This window comes from Bombus pyrosoma, linkage group LG14 (assembly GCF_014825855.1).
Source record: "Bombus pyrosoma isolate SC7728 linkage group LG14, ASM1482585v1, whole genome shotgun sequence".
Lineage (NCBI taxonomy): Eukaryota > Metazoa > Arthropoda > Insecta > Hymenoptera > Apidae > Bombus > Bombus pyrosoma.
In genome coordinates, this window is record NC_057783.1 from 6,824,108 (window position 1) to 6,843,471 (window position 19,364).

The following is a 19,364-nucleotide window of genomic DNA, read 5'->3' on the forward strand; positions in this document are numbered from 1 at the left end:
CTTTAAATCAAATAAACTTCATATTTTTATACATAATTGCAAGCAATATGAAATTTACTTATTTGTTTAATATAAATTTATCATTAAATTAATAATAATTCATTAATATTCTATTTAAGTAATCTAAGTCAGTATAAAAGTTTTATGGTTAGTATGAATATACAGTTTATAAACACATATTTGCTGTATATATATATATATAGTTAAAAGTTTATCAAATAAAAAGTGCTATTGTTCAAGTAATAATTTTACTTATAGCAACAATGTTATTCTGTTTCATCAATACTGATACTACCATAATACAAATATAACATACTAAAAATGTAGATGAAAGTATAAGTGCTTAGGACAATATATCAAAGTATTTTTACACTATATAAAACAATATAAAACTTTACATTGTATAATTTTGTTCATTCCTCTTGATTTTTATTTTTGTTATTTACTGTGGTTGATATAACCTGAAAATGTATCAAGTAAATTTTACGTTTAATAAATATTTAACTTTAATTCCTTGTTAATGTATGCACGTTACCTCTACAACATCATCATCAACATCTCCAGATCTAATATCAGTAATCCTATAATCTTTCTGTTGATTGGACAAATTCTTAATTCTATTTGGTACTGAATAAGATGTTTGAGCCATATTGGGTACTGAAGTTAAGTTTGTATTCTAGTATTCATAAATCCTCAATTAAATTTTATACAAAAAACATGTTTTATATTCAAACGTTATCAATAGGAAAATTGTAAGTTATTAAAATACCTGATCGATTATTGAATTTGCGGTATTGTAGAAAGAATGTTGTTCCATGTAATTGTACATATTTGTTAATACATTAGCAGTCATCATTTGTTGGGTTTGTGGTGTTGCATTAGGATACTATAAAATGTAAATTATTATAAGAAGCTAATAAATATGAGCAAACTATTTGAGTTATTGACGAAAAACATCATATTCTTACATCCTTTTGAAGAAGTATTCGGAGTTTTTCATAATCCGTGCCAATACTCAATGGTGGCGGAATCTTATATTGATTTAACATCATATTATTTGGGAACGCCATTGAATATGATGGCATTATTGGTGGTTTTCCTTTCTTTTCCTCTTCATATTCTAACCAAGCTTGCTTTCTTTCTTCCTCATTCAGTTCTTCCTCTGCCTATTATTAAACAAGATTATTAAGAATATTTATTTTGAGACAAGCAGATTACTGTATTATGTAGCTACAAGTTACTTTATTTTCCAAAAGAGAATCATGTTCATGATAGTTCTCTACAAAATTTTTATATTTTAAAAATATTTCTGCTAATAATCTATCTTTAGGCAAATTCAGAGTCGGCTTCTCTCCATTGTTTCGTTCAAATGTGTACAATTCATTTAAATTCTGATTGCTATAATGACGTTCTATTTGTTGCTCATCGACGACTCTACAAGAAAGTGATAGTTTCGTCACTTGTCGATTATAGATCTTTTCTTCCATCGTTCCAGCTGCTAGAAATCGATAAACGTAACATGGTTTCTTTTGACCAAATCTGTAAATTATATATATTTCAGTAATTATGAAATCTTATTATTATCGATCACGATGAATTAGAATCAGAGGCACGAACCTGTATACACGAAATATGCTTTGGACATCATGAGAAGGATTCCAACTTGCGTCAAAAATAATAACACGATTGGCAGCAGTTAAATTAATTCCCAGTCCACCTGCTCTGGTTGAGATTAGGAACAATCTTGCTCTTGTATTTGATGGTTCATTAAATATTCTACACCATGCGTTTCTATTTTCAGCGGATGTTTGACCATCCATTCGAAAGTAGTCCAACCCCAATGACCAACTTCCAGTATGTCCATCTATATATTCCAAATCTTCACCATTTTGTGTTGTATTATCGATTTTTTCAAGAAACTGCTCGATTAAAGATAATGAATACAACGATTGTGAAAATACCAAGCTAAAATAATTAAGCAATTTTTAAAGATAGTATGTAAATTATTGTAAACTTTTCTAAAAGTAATATAAAAAGCATACACTTTGTCTCCGATTTGTTCACATTCCTTCAGGATTCCAAAAAGAAGTATCAATTTGGAAGAAACTCTCATATCTTCAAAGTGTTCGAGTTTAACAAACTGTAACCACCATTCCTCTTCCTTCTTTTCAGGTTCTTCAGGAATTATTTCAGCTTCTACATATAAAATAAGATATATATATTTTATAACATATTAGTTTAACGTAAATATAATCTTACCTGGTCTATTATTTTTTGAATTAGTTCTTATATTTTTTGTAACATTTGTATCAATGGTTACAATATCATCATCTTCTTCAGTACTCATACTGGTCGTAGTCTCTATTTCGGCATCGTCAATAAAGTCTTTTAAAGAACCCTCCGAATCACTAATTTCGAATTTTTTTTCATTTATCTTTTCTATCTTTTCTGCATTCATTCGCAAAACCAAGGGATGTGTCCATATTCTTTGTAATGATTGAAAATCTGCGAAAAGAGTTCCATTGGCATTGCGTATTCGCCTGAAATAGAAGATATATATTAAATTTTGAAATTTCATTAAAAAGTCATTTCACATACCTTGCAAAATTATCCAAATAATGTTGATACATATTAATTTGCATTTCAGTTAGACTGACAAAAATTACATATTCCTGTTTTGGTGGTAAAAACGGTGTTAGTACAGAATAATCAAACCTTTGTACACAGCCCTTTAACATCTTATGTAAAACGTATGCTCGTTTCTTCATTAATGTAACATCATATTCGGTAGAATCATCAAATTGACCATTAGTTATTGGATTCCCAAATCTGTTTAAAAATTCTTTCTTCGTTCCTAAAAGATTTGGCTTTACAAACTGTACCATACAGTGATCTGTAATATATCAGTTATAAATGTTTAATCAAACGAATACTGAATTATTTATATATATACTTATTTAATATTGATCAAGTTTTACATTCTATCAAATTATTTTGGAGTGGTGTTCCTGTAAGTACAATTCTCCGTAATGTTTTAATCTGTTTCATTGATTTACTGAGAGCAGTATCCTCATTTTTTAGTAAATGTCCTTCATCGCAAACTACGACGTCTGGACCAGGATTTATTAAATACTGTAAAACTGCTTCTTTGATATTCTTTCTCATTTTATTATTTGTGCCACTTAGATTCCTAAACATTTCATAACCAATAATGAGTACACCACCAGTTCTTTGCCAGCTTTCCAATTGAAACTTTCGTTCTATATTTTTCCTTAATCTTTAACAAATTTATCAACAAATATTATATGACCATTTGTTCATCATTATCTTAAATGTACTTGTAAATATATTTATGGAACTTACTTAGTCATTTCGTAAATCTCGATGTCATGTTCTATATCCTTTAACCAATTCGTAAATTCATTTACCCAATTAAGTACCGTGCTCAAGGGACAAACGATCATAATTGTTTTAACACCAGTTTTTTCATGTGTTAAAAGTGTATGACCCAAGGCAATTACTTGAAGAGTTTTACCTAGTCCCATACAATGTGCAATTATACATCCAGATCCGCTAGAAGAATTTACTCTTTCCAATGATTCAAAGCATGCGTCCCACATGAATTTTATTCCCTCAGCTTGATGGGGTTTTAAACGTTTTACTAAATTTTCATGGACAGTCACCAATTCCGCTTTTGTTTCAGGATCAAAATCCAATACCAACTTATCTACTTTTTCTTCGCCAGCCAATCTTGCTTCATACATCTCATTGTACTATAATACAAAATAAAGAAATGCTTTTTCTTCATTCTTACGGAACAGAAAATTAGTTAAAAGTTAATTAAAAATATGTACCAATTTTTGTCTCTCAGCAATACGTTTAAGTCTTTCTTCCTCTTCTTTGGCAGCTTGCTTAGTATCACTTGTAACTTGCTTATCTTTCATTACTTTTCGGATATTTTTACGACCTTTTTTTCCAGGTGTTCCTTGAGAATTCGTAATATCAAGGTCCTTATCGCTATTTTCATCACTATTACTGGACATATTTTTAATGCGTCTTCTCTTTGGTTTGGTTCTAGAAATTTATAAGGAATATATATATATATAGTAATGTAAAAACCAACATAGAAAATTACTATAAATTTTTTTATACGATTTTTTATAGAAATTGATAGCTTCATATAAAAGGAAAGCATTAAAATAAATCATGGAAAAATATACAATAACTTGCGAAAATTTTAAACCACTTATCAGATGAAAATGCTATTTATTTAAATGTTATTTTATGAATGAATGTAAGAATATACTAAGAATATTATTTTATCTTTGTTCTTATTTCTAAGAAAATATGTAATTGTAGAATTAGCAATTAGTTTAAAAATATATAAAAATAGTCTTAAATAATTAATATTTGCTCAGCATAAATAATCTTTTGCTCAGTAGCAGTAGTTCTTTTGGATTTATAAAATAATTTTTTAATAAATTCAGCACTATACTACTTCAGTAGAATGGTACCACAAAAATTTTTCTTCTTGAATGTTCTTTTCCTCCCTGGCCCGTTCTATATAATCTCATATACATTGTAAAAAATATCTAGACTAGAACATTGAAAAATTTTCAAACATTTCTAAATCATGAAAAACTGTAAGTGAATAACACAATGAAAGAAATGTTTAAAAATTAATTTTCATATAGTAATCTGTGAGCAATCTCTACACATATGTATTTAATTGCTGTTACGAAATCATTAACACTGATGGTGTAAAGCTTTTGCATAGTATTGTATATATATAAAAGTAGCTATTATAAAAAATACCTTTTCTCTATAATCGAAGAGTCAGAACCAGATGATTTATGTGTCTTACGTTTACGCATCTTTTTTGGCTTTCCTACTGAAGAATCACTATCTGAAGACATATTATCTTCTGACATGGCAGATTTATTTGATTTTGTATCAGAATTTATCACCTGCAGATCTGAATCAGAATCTATAATCTGTCTACGATTTCTTCTTTCGCGTTTTACAACTTTGATAGCTGAATGTCCACTATTTAAAAAAATACCATGATTTATTTAATATATTACATGGTTTATTTATTAATTAACTATGTTAAATAACTCACATATAACTTTCTTCTGCCTTTTCTGTCCCTTTTTGTTTCTTATTCCATTTTTCTCTTGCAACATCAGAATCTGAGTCAGAGGAGAACTTCATTGTTAATAGTTTATTTCGCCTCCATTTATTTTTTTTCCATTTGTCATCATTTTCCTAAGTATAATCGAATTAATCAATATCTTAATCTAAAACAAATTAATTGTCATCTTAATTGTTACCTTATCACTACTCTTTTTTTCAGCTTTTTGAGTTGATCGTTTTGAAAGATCCTTTGATTTGGTTTTACTTTTGTTCTCCTCACTGTTACTGTTTTCAGAAGTAGATTCTTTTTGTTCACCTGAAATAAGATATATAAAATTTAATTTTATAAATAAATTTAATATGTAATGCTAATAAACAAGAAATAACATTAAATTTAGAAGAAGCTAGTCTAATATCTACCAATATCTGAGTCGGAAGAATATAAAAGAGCTTTCTTAGTAACTGCATCTGCTTCCAACATTAATTCCCTATTAGTTTGGAAATTAGCTTGTATTTTTGCGATTGAAATATCATTGTTTATATCAGAATCTTCCCCTATATTTTCAGTTATATCAGAATCTTTCTCTGCATTTTCGTTTTTCAAATGATTCAATAGGGAATCTTCAATTTCCTTTACTTTAGTCTTTTTTGCTTTTCTAGACAAAAAACTTCGTGTTGAGCCAAAAGTATTTTTACGATTGTTTTGTAACCTATCCAAATCAATTAGACTGCAAAAATAAGTATATATATATATATATATATATATAAGTAAATATATAAAAGTTTTATCGCAAGTAATGAAAAATAATTTTTTTGTTTTGTACCTTCTAAGCTCTTTATTCTCTAAATATTGTCGAGATTTTTCTAACGCATTCTTATACTTTTTAAGAGCATTTTCTGGTAATTTTTCGACAACAACTTTACAAAACATTTTTAATTTTTTATCTGACCCAGCATAATTTATTTTAGGTAAACATGCTGGTTCTCTAGAATCCAATGCTTTTTTGTCTTTTGTAAGATTTTTATCTTCATCTTTATTTTTCTTTGAAGAAGTATTTATTATTAGTGGTTTCAATTTAATATCATTATCAGAACTTGAATTTTCACTACTGTCACTGAAATAATGTTTCTTACTTAAACTTTCTTTTTTATCACAAGGACTCATAGAATCATCTGAATTTGATTCAAGAAGTGCACGTTTAGCACAAACTTCTTCATTAACGAGTTCATCAAGTTTTTCTAATGAATTATTTCCATAAATAGAATTACTTTGTGTCTTATCTTTTCCTTCTTTTTTATCGCATTTTATCTTTTTCGATTGCGATACGTCTTTTTCTTCGAAACTATCATTTGTGTTGAAACTTTCAATAAATTTTTCATTCAGTGATTCATCATTTGTGGGTGTTTCTGAGTCCGATTCTAACATTGCCCTCTTAGCTTGTTCTTCGGCATCAATATCATCTAAAACGTCATTTTTCTTTTCTTCAGTTGATTCTACAATTCCATCAGAAAAAACTAATTTAGATTTTGCATTTTCAATTTTAGTAGGGCACGAGTTTTTATCTCTATTATCTTTATTATCTTTTTCAAGTTCCTTTAATTTTAAACCATTTTCATTCCTACATTCATCTCTGGCTTCTATCAAATCATTAATGTCTGTATCTTCAAATATATCATCTATGGATTCGTTCATAGCATGTTCATTCGTAGATATCTGATATTCTTCAGATGTCATCTCATTTGCATCAATTACTTTCAAATCATCTCTTGTATAAGTTTTATCTTCCTTTTTGTTGTCTAAGATGGAAGAGATAATTTGATCACTCTTTTCATTGTCACCTACTAATTTTTCTGAAATTTTAGTTAATGTATTGTTTGTTTTGTTTTTATCAACGTTTATTTTCGTATTACTTGTTCCTTCATCAGAAAATATTTCTTCATTATCACATTCAGAAACTGCGCTTGCTGCATTTGAGCTGTTCTCGGATTTATTGGATTCTTCTGCATCCCCTTTCTCTTTTGCTATTTCGTTATCACTTAAAGAACAGTCCTCATGAGCTATGCTTTGTACTTTATGACTTTTACTCCATTCTTCATAAAAATTTGTTAATTCTTCTTCTTGTGCATTAAGTTCCATTTTAAGATTGTTGATCACATTTTTTGATTTTTCTATAACATTAAACGCTGATTCTTGGTATGTTAATTCTTTCTTAAAATATTTCCATTTTACATGTTCCATCTGTATTTCATACTCTGAACAAATCGCCTTAAATTGATTAAAAATTTTCACAACATGAGACTTGAACTGTAAGCTTTGTTCTTTACTGATTCTAGTCTTTTTTATTAACTGTGATGTGGATTCTGGATTTGACTCAGTGGATATTACTCGACCCTTCCCAGCTTTTTTCAGGACACTCAAGCCACTAAGAGAAATTTTTGATTTTGGGAATTCTTTGCCAGAATTAGAGTCTGCATCTTCCCTATATAAGTTGAAATCTTTTTGTTTGGACTTTAATGATGAATGTCTTTTTGTCTTCTTTTCAGCAGATTTCTCATAAATTGCATCATCTGAATCACTAGAAACTGAATTTCTGATTTTATTCTTTTCTTTTCTTATATTATTAGAATCAACTTTCTTATTTCTCATAATCTTTTTGTGCCCATCATTTTTTAAATGTTCCTTGCCTTTCTTTTGTTTATGATGAGCAGTTTCACTCTCCTCCTCAGAGGATTCTCTTCTAGACGTTTTTGCTTGTTTTGGTCTGTTAATGCCATCCTTATCAGATGACCTTTCACTGGAATTATCACCTAGGAATTAATTAAAGATAATTTTTCTGAATAGAATTACTATTTTAACTTATTGTAATAAACATTTCTAATTTCCTTCTATAATAGACTTCTTCTATTCATCTTACGTGAATTTCCAAATTTATAAAAGAAAGGTCGTACATCTTCAGGAGTACTGGAATCATTGTCACATAATGACCGTATTGATTTTTTTACTTCTTCCACTCTTGCAAGCCGTTCTTTCATATATACTCTGTTTTTAGTGTCCCTTCTGAAATCAAATATGTGCTTTTAAATTATTATATTATTATTACATTCTGACTATGTTACACGAAAACAGAAATTATATTAATTATACTACATAATTATTTTCACATAATTTTCTACTAAAACTATGCAGAATTAACATATAAGTGTTTATTTTTTTCTTTGTATATACTTACTTGAACAAAGACATAGTGATTGACAAAATAGTTCTCTATTTCTAAAAGGACCTTGAATTAAGTATAAAACATTTTTATTTTCCAATTTCAGAACCCAAAATGTCAGATTAAACTTGTTATATATGTTTCTGGAAACATAAATTTCTATTTTAACACTTGTGAATTAAAAGAATTTTTATTAATGTCATATCACCTACACTATTATGTCATATTATCTTGTCTATCCTGGTTTTATTAACCAATCAAATTACTTTGACAAATTCACAATCCCATGTCCCATGTATGGATCAGTGTATTCTCAACTCACAAGTCCGTTGACCCATCCATAGGTTAGGAATACCTTGTGTTTGAATTTCTGTGTAAATAATTAAATTGCAAATGTTTTACATGCAAGGAATAATTCAAATGAATATTCTAACAAAAATTATTGGGGAAACAAGAATTATTATAACTAATCAATTGTTTTGAAGCAGTTAATGCAAAATGCATGCATATCGCTTTCTTAGATATATGGAGAGGAAGTATATCTTTTAGCATGGGCTGTGAAGGTGTTAATCTTTAAACATTTAGAGACATTATCTAATTGCATATTATAGCAATAATAAACAAAGAAGATAAAGTATTTATAACATGTACTTTTTATTTGGTCCTTCTCAAAATTGTACCTGTAAAAAATAGTCATAGAATTAAAATAATAGAAAAATATTAAAAATGCGCATTACAAGATCTTTTATTTTATTAATTCATATATTTTCTCTCTATCTATTTCATAACTTCTATTCTAAATTCTAACCAATATTACTCTTTAATTAAATATTCAATAATTTTAAAATCAATTAAAGTCATCATACAAATATTTAACATATAATCTATAACAAAAATATCAAGCAATCACTTATAAATAAAAGTTGATGTAATTTGCAAGTCTGTTTTTCCACTATACGTATACTAGGTATGTAAAATTGTTTTTATCTCAAAAACGAAAAATTGTTACTGTTTTATTTTTATAACATCGAAAGTAATTACATTTACGACAATATGACTTCTGCAAATGAGTGCACAATCGCTATTGTCATTTTTACACGCTGATTCTTTAAGATTAAAATAAAGTTAAAAATTTGCATATATTAACTTATTTATTTATTAACTATTTCACAGGTTCATGTATTTACATATGTATAAATTTAAATCATAACAAACTGGTTAAACAACATGGAGAGACCTTTTTCACCTGACATTCTTTTATAAATCATCTCAAACTTTTACATATTATTATATTTAAATTAATAAAAAGTATAATATTTAAATGAAAAAATACATGTATAGGAATGTAATAACTCTGATAATAATTACTTGAAATTGATATGTATGGTCTTACTGAATAAACCGCCCCCTGGCAGTAGGACATCAAACTATATTTAAGTATGTCAAATATAAATTAGTTAATTGTTAATTTTTATACATATATTTTTTATAACAAATATGAAAATATTGTTACTTACATATTACAAATAAATAGGATATCAACATATAAGCATGTGAAAAATGGGTTGCAGAGTTTCACAACAAAATTCTTTAAAATATCACTTTTATTTACTCATTATCGAAAACATATTATTTAACAATAAATAAATACATAAAATCGTACACATATATACACTTACATATATATATATATATATATATATATATATATATATATATATATACATGCAGATAGTTTATAATTTAAGTAATTTATTACAGAATAAATCACCTAAGAAGTTAATATTTTTCCTGATGGAGGCCTAATAAATTTTCTGTTGATCCAGGAAATATTATTTTAAATCTTGAACGGCCTATATCATTTATTACTAGATATATTTTTATATTTACATGTTTTAAGATTCATCAACAACTGTATCTATTTCTCGATCTTCTGACATCTGTAGAGTATGACTTTGTAAACTGCACAAACTCTTTTCTTTCGGAATATAACATTTTGTATCCAGCACTCGGTTTTCTTCAAGTGCAGGAACATCACAAAAAAGACATCTTGTTTCTTCAAACTCTTTTTCCAAGCATGGATGAAAAATTAAACTGCATATTGGACATGTTTTATACTGCATGGTAGTTATTTGCAAGAGAGTAATAGCACACCTAGGTAATATATGGCCTTGTGAACATTTGGTAACTTTCCAAGGAAGTTCATTTATAATTTCACCGCACAGATTACAAGTTTCAATATTACTTAAATTGAGTTTGCATGTTTCTTTTAAAACGTCTTTAATATGTTTGGAAAATGGTGTTACTTTTTTATCTTCTTCTCCAGCCAAATATGCTTCTAAATACATTTTTAATAAACATATGGAAAGCTTTTGCTGTTCTGACAAAGAAGATTTGCTTTCAAGATGCATAAGATAATTGCATGCAGAGTGAACAAAAATTAAGGGTTGTGCTTCTGATATTTCTCCAGCAATACTACCTATTCCCTGAATGACCTTTTTCTTTTCACAAACTTGTATCATCACAGATGTCCACATTACTACTCGTAATTCATGCAAGGATAAAGATTCTAAATTGGATGGTACTTTTGATAAAAGAATCGTCGGATTTAATGCTCTTGTTGCTTTCATCCTAATCGCTTCTAAACAATCCCATAATTGCTCTAATCTCTCATGTTTGCTCTCATTTAAAACAGTTGATGGGTCCCAGTTTTTATGTTTTAAGCAGAACATATGTATTTTGGTCGGTTCCTTCATTACTAAATGGTCGTATATAGTGTTCGGACTAGTTACGTTTATAAAAATTACAAAGCTTGGAGAATGTGCGCAACCTAAATATCGAACATGACTTTGCGATAATTTATTGTTTACCTTCATTTTTAAAAATTGATTTCCTTCCGTATTAACTGAAAACATTAAGCCATTTTCTGTAGTGACTAATGCATAATTTGTGCTTATACAAGTCATTCCTAAAAATTATTAATTTACTTATATTAACATTGTACGCTTTCCTGTAAATTGTATAGTAACACAATTTTATTTACCCGAGATCGTGAAGCCTTCCAATTGCAAATGTTCCATAGTTTTTAATGTACCATTTTTCTCAATGTAGAATAAAAACAAAAAGGGACCTTTTGCAACTAAGATTTTTATGTTCAAGTCATTTTGAGGAAATATTCTTATAGCGCTAATAGAAATACGATCTTTATAATCATAATATTTCTCAATAAATTTTAGCTCCATATTCTGATCATGATCTTCAATATTAAGTCCATGAATACGTCCATCAATATATCCAACAATAATTAAATGCTTTTTTATGTCAATTGTAACCCAATTTAAAGCACTTATTTTTATATATTCATTTAATCTTATTGTTCCTATAATCTCAGGATTTGATATTTCATTATAGTCGGATATTTTTGGAATTTTATAGATAATTATATCTCCATTGAAATATGCAACAGCAAAATATGCAAAATTTACAAAAAGCTTGCTCCAAGTAAAACAAGAAGCTTGTAATGCTTTTAAACAATTTTTAAATGTTTCAAATAAAGTTGAATTATTTTTAGGTTCTTTCAGTTTTGTATTAATTTCTTGCTCTATAAAATTATAGCGTATAGAAGATAAATCATATGCAGGATACCAGTCTTTAGAAATTTTATATGCTATTGTAACAGCACCTGCTGAAGTTAAAATTGCAATAAGACACTTGTTGGGATGTATTAAGTTCTGTGGTGACCAAGTTAAGTCAATTATTTTTGGGACCATTTCTTTTAAATTAGATAATTTTGGAGTTAAACTCTCCTCCATTATGAATGAATAAACTGCTTCACGTTGCATGCCCCAAATTTTAGATTCTATTTTGTTACATAAATTTTCTGTTGGAAGTGTTGAAGGTGCATAAATGAAAGATCTAATAAATTTTATAGTTGAACAAGGAGACATTGGAGAAGGTATCAATTCCTGCAAAAGATAACATCATTAGGTATATTATGTTAATTCCACATATAATATTGATACTATTAGATTAAACTTACGAATATGTGAATTCCTTTTTCAGTAAGAATTGATATATGATTATCTGTAGACCATTGAACTGAAAATTTAGACATAACTAATGGAAAAATAGTGAGATTATAAATTTCTTCCATCTCCATCGTTTGCTAAATATTTATTCATATAATATGAAGATTCCAAAAATCTTTCACCTGAAGAAGTTTCATATTTGTTATGAAGAATCTTTTTTAACATTTATACAATTATATGCATACATTTCGTTTCTTTATTTTTTAAATTATTTTGTATGTACTTACATGCATATGTAACCTAAATATAAGGATATATATAAAGTAAATACATAAATCATTATAATTCAATTTACAATTTAAAACAATATATTAAAATTTATAAATATGTATTCATATATTTTATAAATAATTTATACGTATATATATATATATATATATCTTTTAAAAAATTAAATCTATAAAAACTAACCTATTGATTGTTATTATCGCTTTTCTTAATGATTGTGTATTTTTAAATAACAACACATTGGTACATGAAAACATATTTAATAATTAACATTGAATTTAGTCTTACACAATATATGGTTAAGTACAAATGAGATCAGATCTTTCAGTAAATTTTTAAATATTTGAATCAGTTGAATCAACGCGGTTAAAGCTGATAACAACTCTTAGTAAGTTTCCATCACATATATATAAGTACTTATTAGCTCTTAATTTTTAAAAATGATCATACAATAATTACAATCTCTTATACAATTGATTACAAGCATGTATTATATATCACATATACACTATTCGTTATCACGCATAAGGTATTCACTTTGTTTAAAGCAACATTGTTCGATATTAAAGTATTTGTATATTTCATATAGTACAATATGAAATGAATAAGAATTAAGAATAATTGTATAAATTCTATTATCACATAAAATTAAGATAAGTAGATCATTTCTGAATAAATTGTTTGAGCTAACAGTTTTAAATAGATCTAAGATTATACAGAATATCATGTTGCTTTTGCTAAATTATTATATTGATTGAAACATAAAAAATGGCTATCGAAAATATGGTATGTTAGTAAATAGGGAAAACATTATATTTGAGCATTTCCTCAATCTTTTGCTTATGTTTTAAGAAATGATTCTCTCATCAACGAGCACCGCAATAGGAGCGCAGCTCCTCGGTCGTACAAGATTTTAAACAACATTCCTCGTGAATTCCCCGTCCACTTCTTCGAAATCTAATCATTTTTTTCGCATTCTTGATAGACTTATAAGGATGCAGATCGTAACTATAGGCCATATAATCATCCATCTCCATTTCTAAAAGAAAAAGAAAGAATATATAATATTTAAATGAAAATATTGAAATTCCTACAATTTTCTTCCATTTGATATCGGTCAGTAGTAGCAACGTTTTTAACTATATTTACATACTTCCCTTTCCTATTTTTTTTCTTGCAACAAATGATTTAGGAGCAATATGCTTTTTACAATGTATGATCTACTTACCTTGATTGCTTTTTTTAAATCGGCTATTGTAAACACTACCGCATACTATCTGTAAAGTACTTGACAGAATTCGGCCACAATATTGGTGCCTTTCTGTCATAGATTGATCTCGAGATTGATCTCGAGATTGATCTCGTGATTGATCTCGTGATTGATCTCGAGACTGATCCCTAGATTGTCCCTTTTGACCATACTGAAATACATCTGATCCATGTGTGTTCCGCTGCTTGTATGTATCTGATGCATGTTCCGCTACCGGTATTAGGATCACTATCACGAGTATTAAACTCATGAGCGCGTATAATCCATTTGCACACATCTAGAAGCAAAGAAATATTTTTGCAAACTTTTTAATTTAGTAAGATTCTGCAATAATAATTGTCACGACCCATGACCCGCACGATCCGTAGCGCGAAAGTAAAATTGATAACTTCTTTCAAATGATTGTCAAATCAAGATAATTTAAAACGTTTATTTCAAACCATGTTTACAGTATTTGAATTGAAAGGCAGTTAAAGCCGCTAAAAGCTATATCTTGCGAAAACTTATCTAACCATGTTTTTATATTTACCTAATTATGTTTCTATAACGATATTAAGACAATTTAAATTGTAAACAAAGTCGGCAGTTGAACAAACGTTGGGGATCTTCCCAAACATTTTCAAAAGAAAGACCCCGACGTTTTTTCATCTCCGACGGATAAATGTAGCGACTCAGAGAAATCAATAAGGAGAATATTTACCGTTCGTTAATCGAGTAAGAATATTTACCGTTCGTTTATTGAATAGAATATTTACCGTTCGTTTATCGAGTAAAAACAATAATTACCGTCCGCTTATCGAATAAGAAGAATAATAATTACGGTTCGTATATCGAATAATATTAATTAATTACCGTTCGTCAACCGAATAATTACTATTCGAAGAGTTAGTTATCATTTTGTCTATCAAAGAGTTAGTTATCATTTTGTCTATCGAAGAGTTAGTTATCATTTTGTCAACCAAAGAATCATCATCTTGTCAACCGAAGAATCATCATTTTGTCAACCGAAGAATTTTATATCCGTCAATCTGTCAGTTAATTGTCAATATCGAAATCAAGTAAGATTTGAATAAATCATTACATATTGTAAATTTACTTTCGAACAACTTTAATCCTCTCCCGTGCCAGTATTCCCGCACATAGCAGGTTAGCCGAAAGTGGAGCTTATTGCCAGTTGCATTAAACGTCAGTTAACGCTACCTTCTCGTCGGCAACTAAATAGAACTTAACAATAATAATACTATAGTAGCTTACTCTCATTGAAAAAAATCATTAATCATATTCTATTATTACAATACAGATATTTATGCAAATTTATATTTGCATGAATGCAACTAATGAAATAGCGCCTAATATGTTTTGTTTTACTTTATATATATTTATATATTCAAGTTCTCTATAAATTCATAAACACCTGCAGTTTATACATTATAACAGCATTAGTATGAGATAATACGGTACTATTAATATAACATACAGTACTATATAATATAATTAGTATGATATTCAACTACTGATAAATTAAAGGTGTCAAAGAACTGTAACATCTATTCCTAATAGAAAGAATGTCGATTGAATTTTTGTAAATCCAAATAAGCTAAACTTAAAAGCGAACACTTGTACTGGGTAAACTCGAAATTCAAGTATCATAAGTGGATCCTCTCAAGTATGTCTATTTAAATCGCTTTTATTAACTTTTATCAGGACTTATCAATAATGAAGCCCCCATGCTGTTGCTGTCGCGTACCAGTCGTCGAGTAACGACCTATTTTTAGATATCATTCGTGCAAATGTGAATCTTGTACTGTAAATGTTTCCGTGTTAAAATCCTAGATCGAATGCTTTTCAAATATCTCACGAATTCCCCTTATTCATCCACGCGCGAATATTTGGAAAAGATAATCAGGAAGGAAACCTGTGTAAAAGATCGAGCAATATTATATCATCGAAGAATTATTCCTTCAGCTTTTCCGTATTTTCTATTTTAAAAATTTAGTTCAATAAATACACAGAAAAGTTGAAATAATAGCAGTAACATTTTTTAAGATAAACAATACTAACGGTATTTTATAAAAAATTGATAAATAATTGAATTTAGGTAGAAATAATGGTCATAGGAAATACTGAGGATTGTTTTTAAGATATTAATTATCATACTGGAGAATGATTCACGATTCAACGTACCGTGCTGATATAACTTCCTTCAGCAACATAGATATTATTTAACTATTATTTCCCACAGTGTAACATTCTATTCATTCTCACAAATTGTTGCGGTTTTTCTTCTTTTTAATTGATTAAGAATGAACTATATAACAAAATTGTTTTTAAACCTCCAATCGATGTAAGATAATAATTTGAATATTATCGAAAAATAAATAATAAAAAGATCAAGCTCTATAATAAAAGGGAATATATTTTATTGTAATAGAGTTACTTACTCATACATCGACAAGATAGAGATCAATAAAACATGTATATATACATATATGTATACATGTATAGGAATATTATATATGTATATCACGATGTATCACAGGTTGGTAGATTTCTTTTTCTTCACAATCAATTACATTAGTCGAAGGATAGCATTTTGAATAGTCTAAATATATTCTTCGCGGTTGAATTGTGCAGGTTGATAAAGAGCATGAAACATAAATAAAAATTCAATAAGCAAGAATGTATTTTTCTTTGCACGTAATCATATAAGCAAAATACATACATTTCGAGGAGTAGCGCGAAATGAAAAATAATACGCGTGATAATTATTGAATGCAAAAATATTCGTCATTATAAGAGTTCACTTTTTTTTTCTATTTCGATAAAATTTTAAGTTGTATGTACGTAATGAAAACAAATGTAGATAATATTGTCGCTGAACACACTGATAAGAAGTAAAGTTAAGGCTACATTTCAATTTAAAAATATCTGTTTCTCTTGCATATTTTTAAATTGCAATATTCTAAATCTAAACTATATATTATAGATTACCGTTTCGTATAGATTATATTCATTACTAATAGGTATATATAGATTATATCGATTCATATAGATTTTATTGATTGTCTTGCTAATTGACCAATTATTTAGAGAATCTGGTCAGTTAATAAGAGAAGATCTATGACATTAATTCTGTCTCGATGTGAAGTGAATAGAGAAATAGAATAAGATAGTGATATCCGATACTTAACCCAAGTAATACTGAAATTACTCTGAGATACTGAAATTCGAAAGACGATAGTTTATAGTTTATATTACATCGTCAAATCGCTATATAGAAGAGTTACACAATTAAAAAAAAACCAGTAAATGTACAAAATTATTTGAATAGGATTTAACCCTTCATCGTCGCATATTGGTGTAACTCTACATCACATTTTGTATATGACAATATCATATATTATATATGTTGCATTATTGTGTTATTAAAATATTGATGTAGCAGAAAACTACAAAATATTGTCTTAACAATAATAACTGACGAAATCAACGTGAATCGATTGGAACCAAAGTTCGAAAATACCGTAGACTGTAAAGGGTTAATACTAGAATTAATATTAGAGCTAGAAAATTAGTGCTTATTCAAGTATTTAACAACGAAAGTATTTTTTATAGTGATCGTCAGTTTGCAAGGCAATACTATGTATCGAATATATCGAATCGATTAATATCGAATATCTCAAGCATGAATCGATAATTTCAATTTTATTTTGCATGCCGTTATATGTATGAATGAAAGGAATTAGTTTATATAATTGTGGACAGTTACCTTTCGATTAACTCTAAGGATAAAAGATTTCTTGACAATCTTGAACATTGACATATACAGTAAGTATTTTATTCATATTCTCCTTCCCTTTTCTTAATTGTCTTTTTCTGTAATGTCGTAAATTTTCAGAGCGTAGAAATGAAACTGTCTTAATGGTTCTGACAATTGTTTATCGATCTATTGAATTATGTAATCGGTAAGGGATAATCGATTATATTAATTAATCGACATCTTCCAGTCACTCTGGTAAGATCGAATTTTCAGCAACGATTTCAAATTAAACTAAAACAAATATTGTAATCGCTTCGTTTAGGTACTTCTCTCATGAAAATGTTCATACTTCCATAATCAATCCGTAACCAAAGATGACACAAATATCCTTTGACCAGATGTCGACGCTTAAAACGAACAGAAACGATCGACGCAAAAGGGTAATTCGTAATAATGCATTGTTCTTTTTTTCCGTTTATTTGTCTTCATTTCATTCGGTTCATCGAAACAATTAAACACCACCGTTTCCGTTCAACAATACTCTTGCATCTTTAAAATTTGAATACACGTTTAAATACTGAACAATTACTATGTACACCTGACGCGTCTACTTTTTCAGAGAACATTTTTTAATACACCGAAGATTTTCTACATCCACTTGAACACGTTATTTTTCTCTCTGATTTTCTTTAAGCAAGAGTAAGGAAAAAAGGTCTATAGATGGAAGAAGAGAAAGAAGAGAAATATAACATTGAGGATAGAAAGAAGTGAAAGAAGAAGAGGAAAGAGAGGAGGTCGTATTCGACTCTTGATCCACCGATTACTAGTTATTTTACTCTGTTTAAAATCGGCAATCCCAGCAATATGCATATAAACTCAGTCCCTACTAACACAAGTCAGTGACAGAGATGGTAAACGCGCGAGCAGCCACATATTTCTACTTTGTTCTTGTTTCTTTTTTTCTTTTTTCATTTTTTAGCCAAGCGCTGTAGTTATATTCCTGGCTGATTATCGCATTACTTTATTATCTATCACTACTGCTTATTACTACTATCGTTATCCACGTTATTGACAAGAAATTCGCTTCCAGTGATAGGGACCTAAGTTTAGTTTTAAATCTTGAGAAGAGGTGAACGTGAAACTCACTGATCTCAAATTATCTTCTTCTTTGGTTTCTTTTTAAAATTTACCTTCGAAATTAACCTTCTTATTATTTAAGCGCTAAATATATATATTCCGTGTATTATATTTATTTCTCATTTAAATGTAAGTTAATAAAAATACAATATACATATGAAAATGCAAAGTTACGTTAAGGGATGCACTTACCGGCTCGTGAAGAAGCTCGTGTTTCACTAAGGAAAAGCAGAAAAAATATGTTAGCAAAAAAGTTGCTGAGTTCTTTATAAAATTGTAGAAACATCTCTAGTAATATTGAACACATTATCTTTTGTTACATTAAATGAGATAATATGGTATTTCGCTGCATATCGATTTCTCATTTCTCTTTCGAGCACAATCAAACAAAATTTATAAAATGATCTTTAAAAAGAAGATATTGGTATCGAAATATATTTTACGGGACTAAGAAAAGATGACGTTCAAATATTTCTTTAATTGAAGTTGATAAAAAAATAATGTATATAATAAAAAATATATGAATGTTT

The 19,364-nt window shown here is 28.2% G+C and overlaps 3 protein-coding genes and 1 long non-coding RNA gene across 11 annotated transcripts; 1 reads left to right on the top strand and 3 right to left on the bottom strand.

Moving 5' to 3' along the window:
- LOC122575006 (transcriptional regulator ATRX homolog) lies at window positions 1–9,080 on the bottom strand. Of its 2 annotated transcripts, none has more exons than XM_043743306.1 (20): window positions 8,564–9,080; window positions 8,367–8,494; window positions 8,052–8,194; window positions 5,961–7,944; window positions 5,557–5,864; window positions 5,334–5,452; window positions 5,123–5,268; window positions 4,816–5,046; window positions 3,855–4,074; window positions 3,364–3,773; window positions 2,979–3,190; window positions 2,599–2,893; window positions 2,260–2,540; window positions 2,043–2,196; window positions 1,618–1,965; window positions 1,242–1,539; window positions 969–1,166; window positions 770–886; window positions 536–676; window positions 1–461 (listed from the first exon to the last, which is right to left on the bottom strand). In XM_043743306.1, the coding sequence occupies exons 2-20, from the start codon at window positions 8,378–8,380 to the stop codon at window positions 414–416; spliced, it is 5,667 nt and encodes a 1,888-aa protein (XP_043599241.1). In that variant the 5' UTR covers window positions 8,381–8,494; window positions 8,564–9,080; the 3' UTR covers window positions 1–413. The 2 variants fall into 2 exon arrangements, with proteins under 2 accessions (XP_043599241.1, XP_043599240.1); XM_043743305.1 differs by having other exon boundaries at window positions 2,979–3,277; window positions 8,564–9,079.
- A 979-nt stretch (window positions 9,081–10,059) lies between these two features.
- LOC122575011 lies at window positions 10,060–13,307 on the bottom strand. 3 transcript variants are annotated; one of them, XM_043743314.1, is made up of 5 exons: window positions 12,956–13,307; window positions 12,667–12,679; window positions 12,391–12,561; window positions 11,395–12,316; window positions 10,060–11,319 (listed from the first exon to the last, which is right to left on the bottom strand). In XM_043743314.1, the coding sequence occupies exons 3-5, from the start codon at window positions 12,508–12,510 to the stop codon at window positions 10,247–10,249; spliced, it is 2,115 nt and encodes a 704-aa protein (XP_043599249.1). In that variant the 5' UTR covers window positions 12,511–12,561; window positions 12,667–12,679; window positions 12,956–13,307; the 3' UTR covers window positions 10,060–10,246. The 3 variants fall into 3 exon arrangements, with proteins under 3 accessions (XP_043599249.1, XP_043599247.1, XP_043599246.1); XM_043743312.1 differs by having other exon boundaries at window positions 12,851–13,307; XM_043743311.1 differs by lacking the exon at window positions 12,667–12,679 and having other exon boundaries at window positions 10,061–11,319; window positions 12,851–13,307.
- Window positions 13,308–13,456: 149 nt separating this feature from the next.
- LOC122575020 (LIRP-like) lies at window positions 13,457–17,838 on the bottom strand. 5 transcript variants are annotated; one of them, XM_043743338.1, is made up of 3 exons: window positions 17,707–17,838; window positions 13,896–14,214; window positions 13,457–13,706 (listed from the first exon to the last, which is right to left on the bottom strand). In XM_043743338.1, the coding sequence occupies exons 1-3, from the start codon at window positions 17,758–17,760 to the stop codon at window positions 13,534–13,536; spliced, it is 546 nt and encodes a 181-aa protein (XP_043599273.1). In that variant the 5' UTR covers window positions 17,761–17,838; the 3' UTR covers window positions 13,457–13,533. The 5 variants fall into 5 exon arrangements, with proteins under 5 accessions (XP_043599273.1, XP_043599277.1, XP_043599274.1 ...); XM_043743342.1 differs by lacking the exon at window positions 17,707–17,838 and adding an exon at window positions 16,379–16,505; XM_043743339.1 differs by lacking the exon at window positions 17,707–17,838 and adding an exon at window positions 16,122–16,230 and having other exon boundaries at window positions 13,896–15,852.
- On the top strand, window positions 16,372–19,298 carry LOC122575022. The gene is made up of 5 exons (XR_006319285.1): window positions 16,372–16,476; window positions 17,553–17,765; window positions 17,836–17,952; window positions 18,020–18,137; window positions 18,317–19,298. It is a non-coding gene; the product is annotated as an uncharacterized LOC122575022 (long non-coding RNA).
- Window positions 19,299–19,364: the final 66 nt, after the last annotated feature.

Bases quoted from the DNA above. Each gene is read 5' to 3' on its own strand.
- LOC122575011 (XM_043743314.1), bottom strand. From the start codon at position 12,510: ATGGAGATGGAAGAAATTTATAATCTCACTATTTTTCCATTAGTTATG. The intron at 12,317-12,390 runs GTAAGTTTAATC...TATCTTTTGCAG, and splicing joins AAAAAGGAATTCACATATTC to GAATTGATACCTTCTCCAAT. The intron at 11,320-11,394 runs GTAAATAAAATT...AATAATTTTTAG, and splicing joins GGAAGGCTTCACGATCTCGG to GAATGACTTGTATAAGCACA.
- LOC122575020 (XM_043743338.1), bottom strand. From the start codon at position 17,760: ATGTCAATGTTCAAGATTGTCAAGAAATCTTTTATCCTTAGAGTTAAT. The intron at 14,215-17,706 runs GTAACTGTCCAC...CTTTGCTTCTAG, and splicing joins TCCTTAGAGTTAATCGAAAG to ATGTGTGCAAATGGATTATA. The intron at 13,707-13,895 runs GTAAGTAGATCA...TTTTTCTTTTAG, and splicing joins ATTTAAAAAAAGCAATCAAG to AAATGGAGATGGATGATTAT.
- LOC122575006 (XM_043743305.1), bottom strand. The intron at 7,945-8,051 runs GTAAGATGAATA...ATTAATTCCTAG, and splicing joins TTATAAATTTGGAAATTCAC to GTGATAATTCCAGTGAAAGG. The intron at 5,453-5,556 runs GTAGATATTAGA...ATCTTATTTCAG, and splicing joins TTCTTCCGACTCAGATATTG to GTGAACAAAAAGAATCTACT.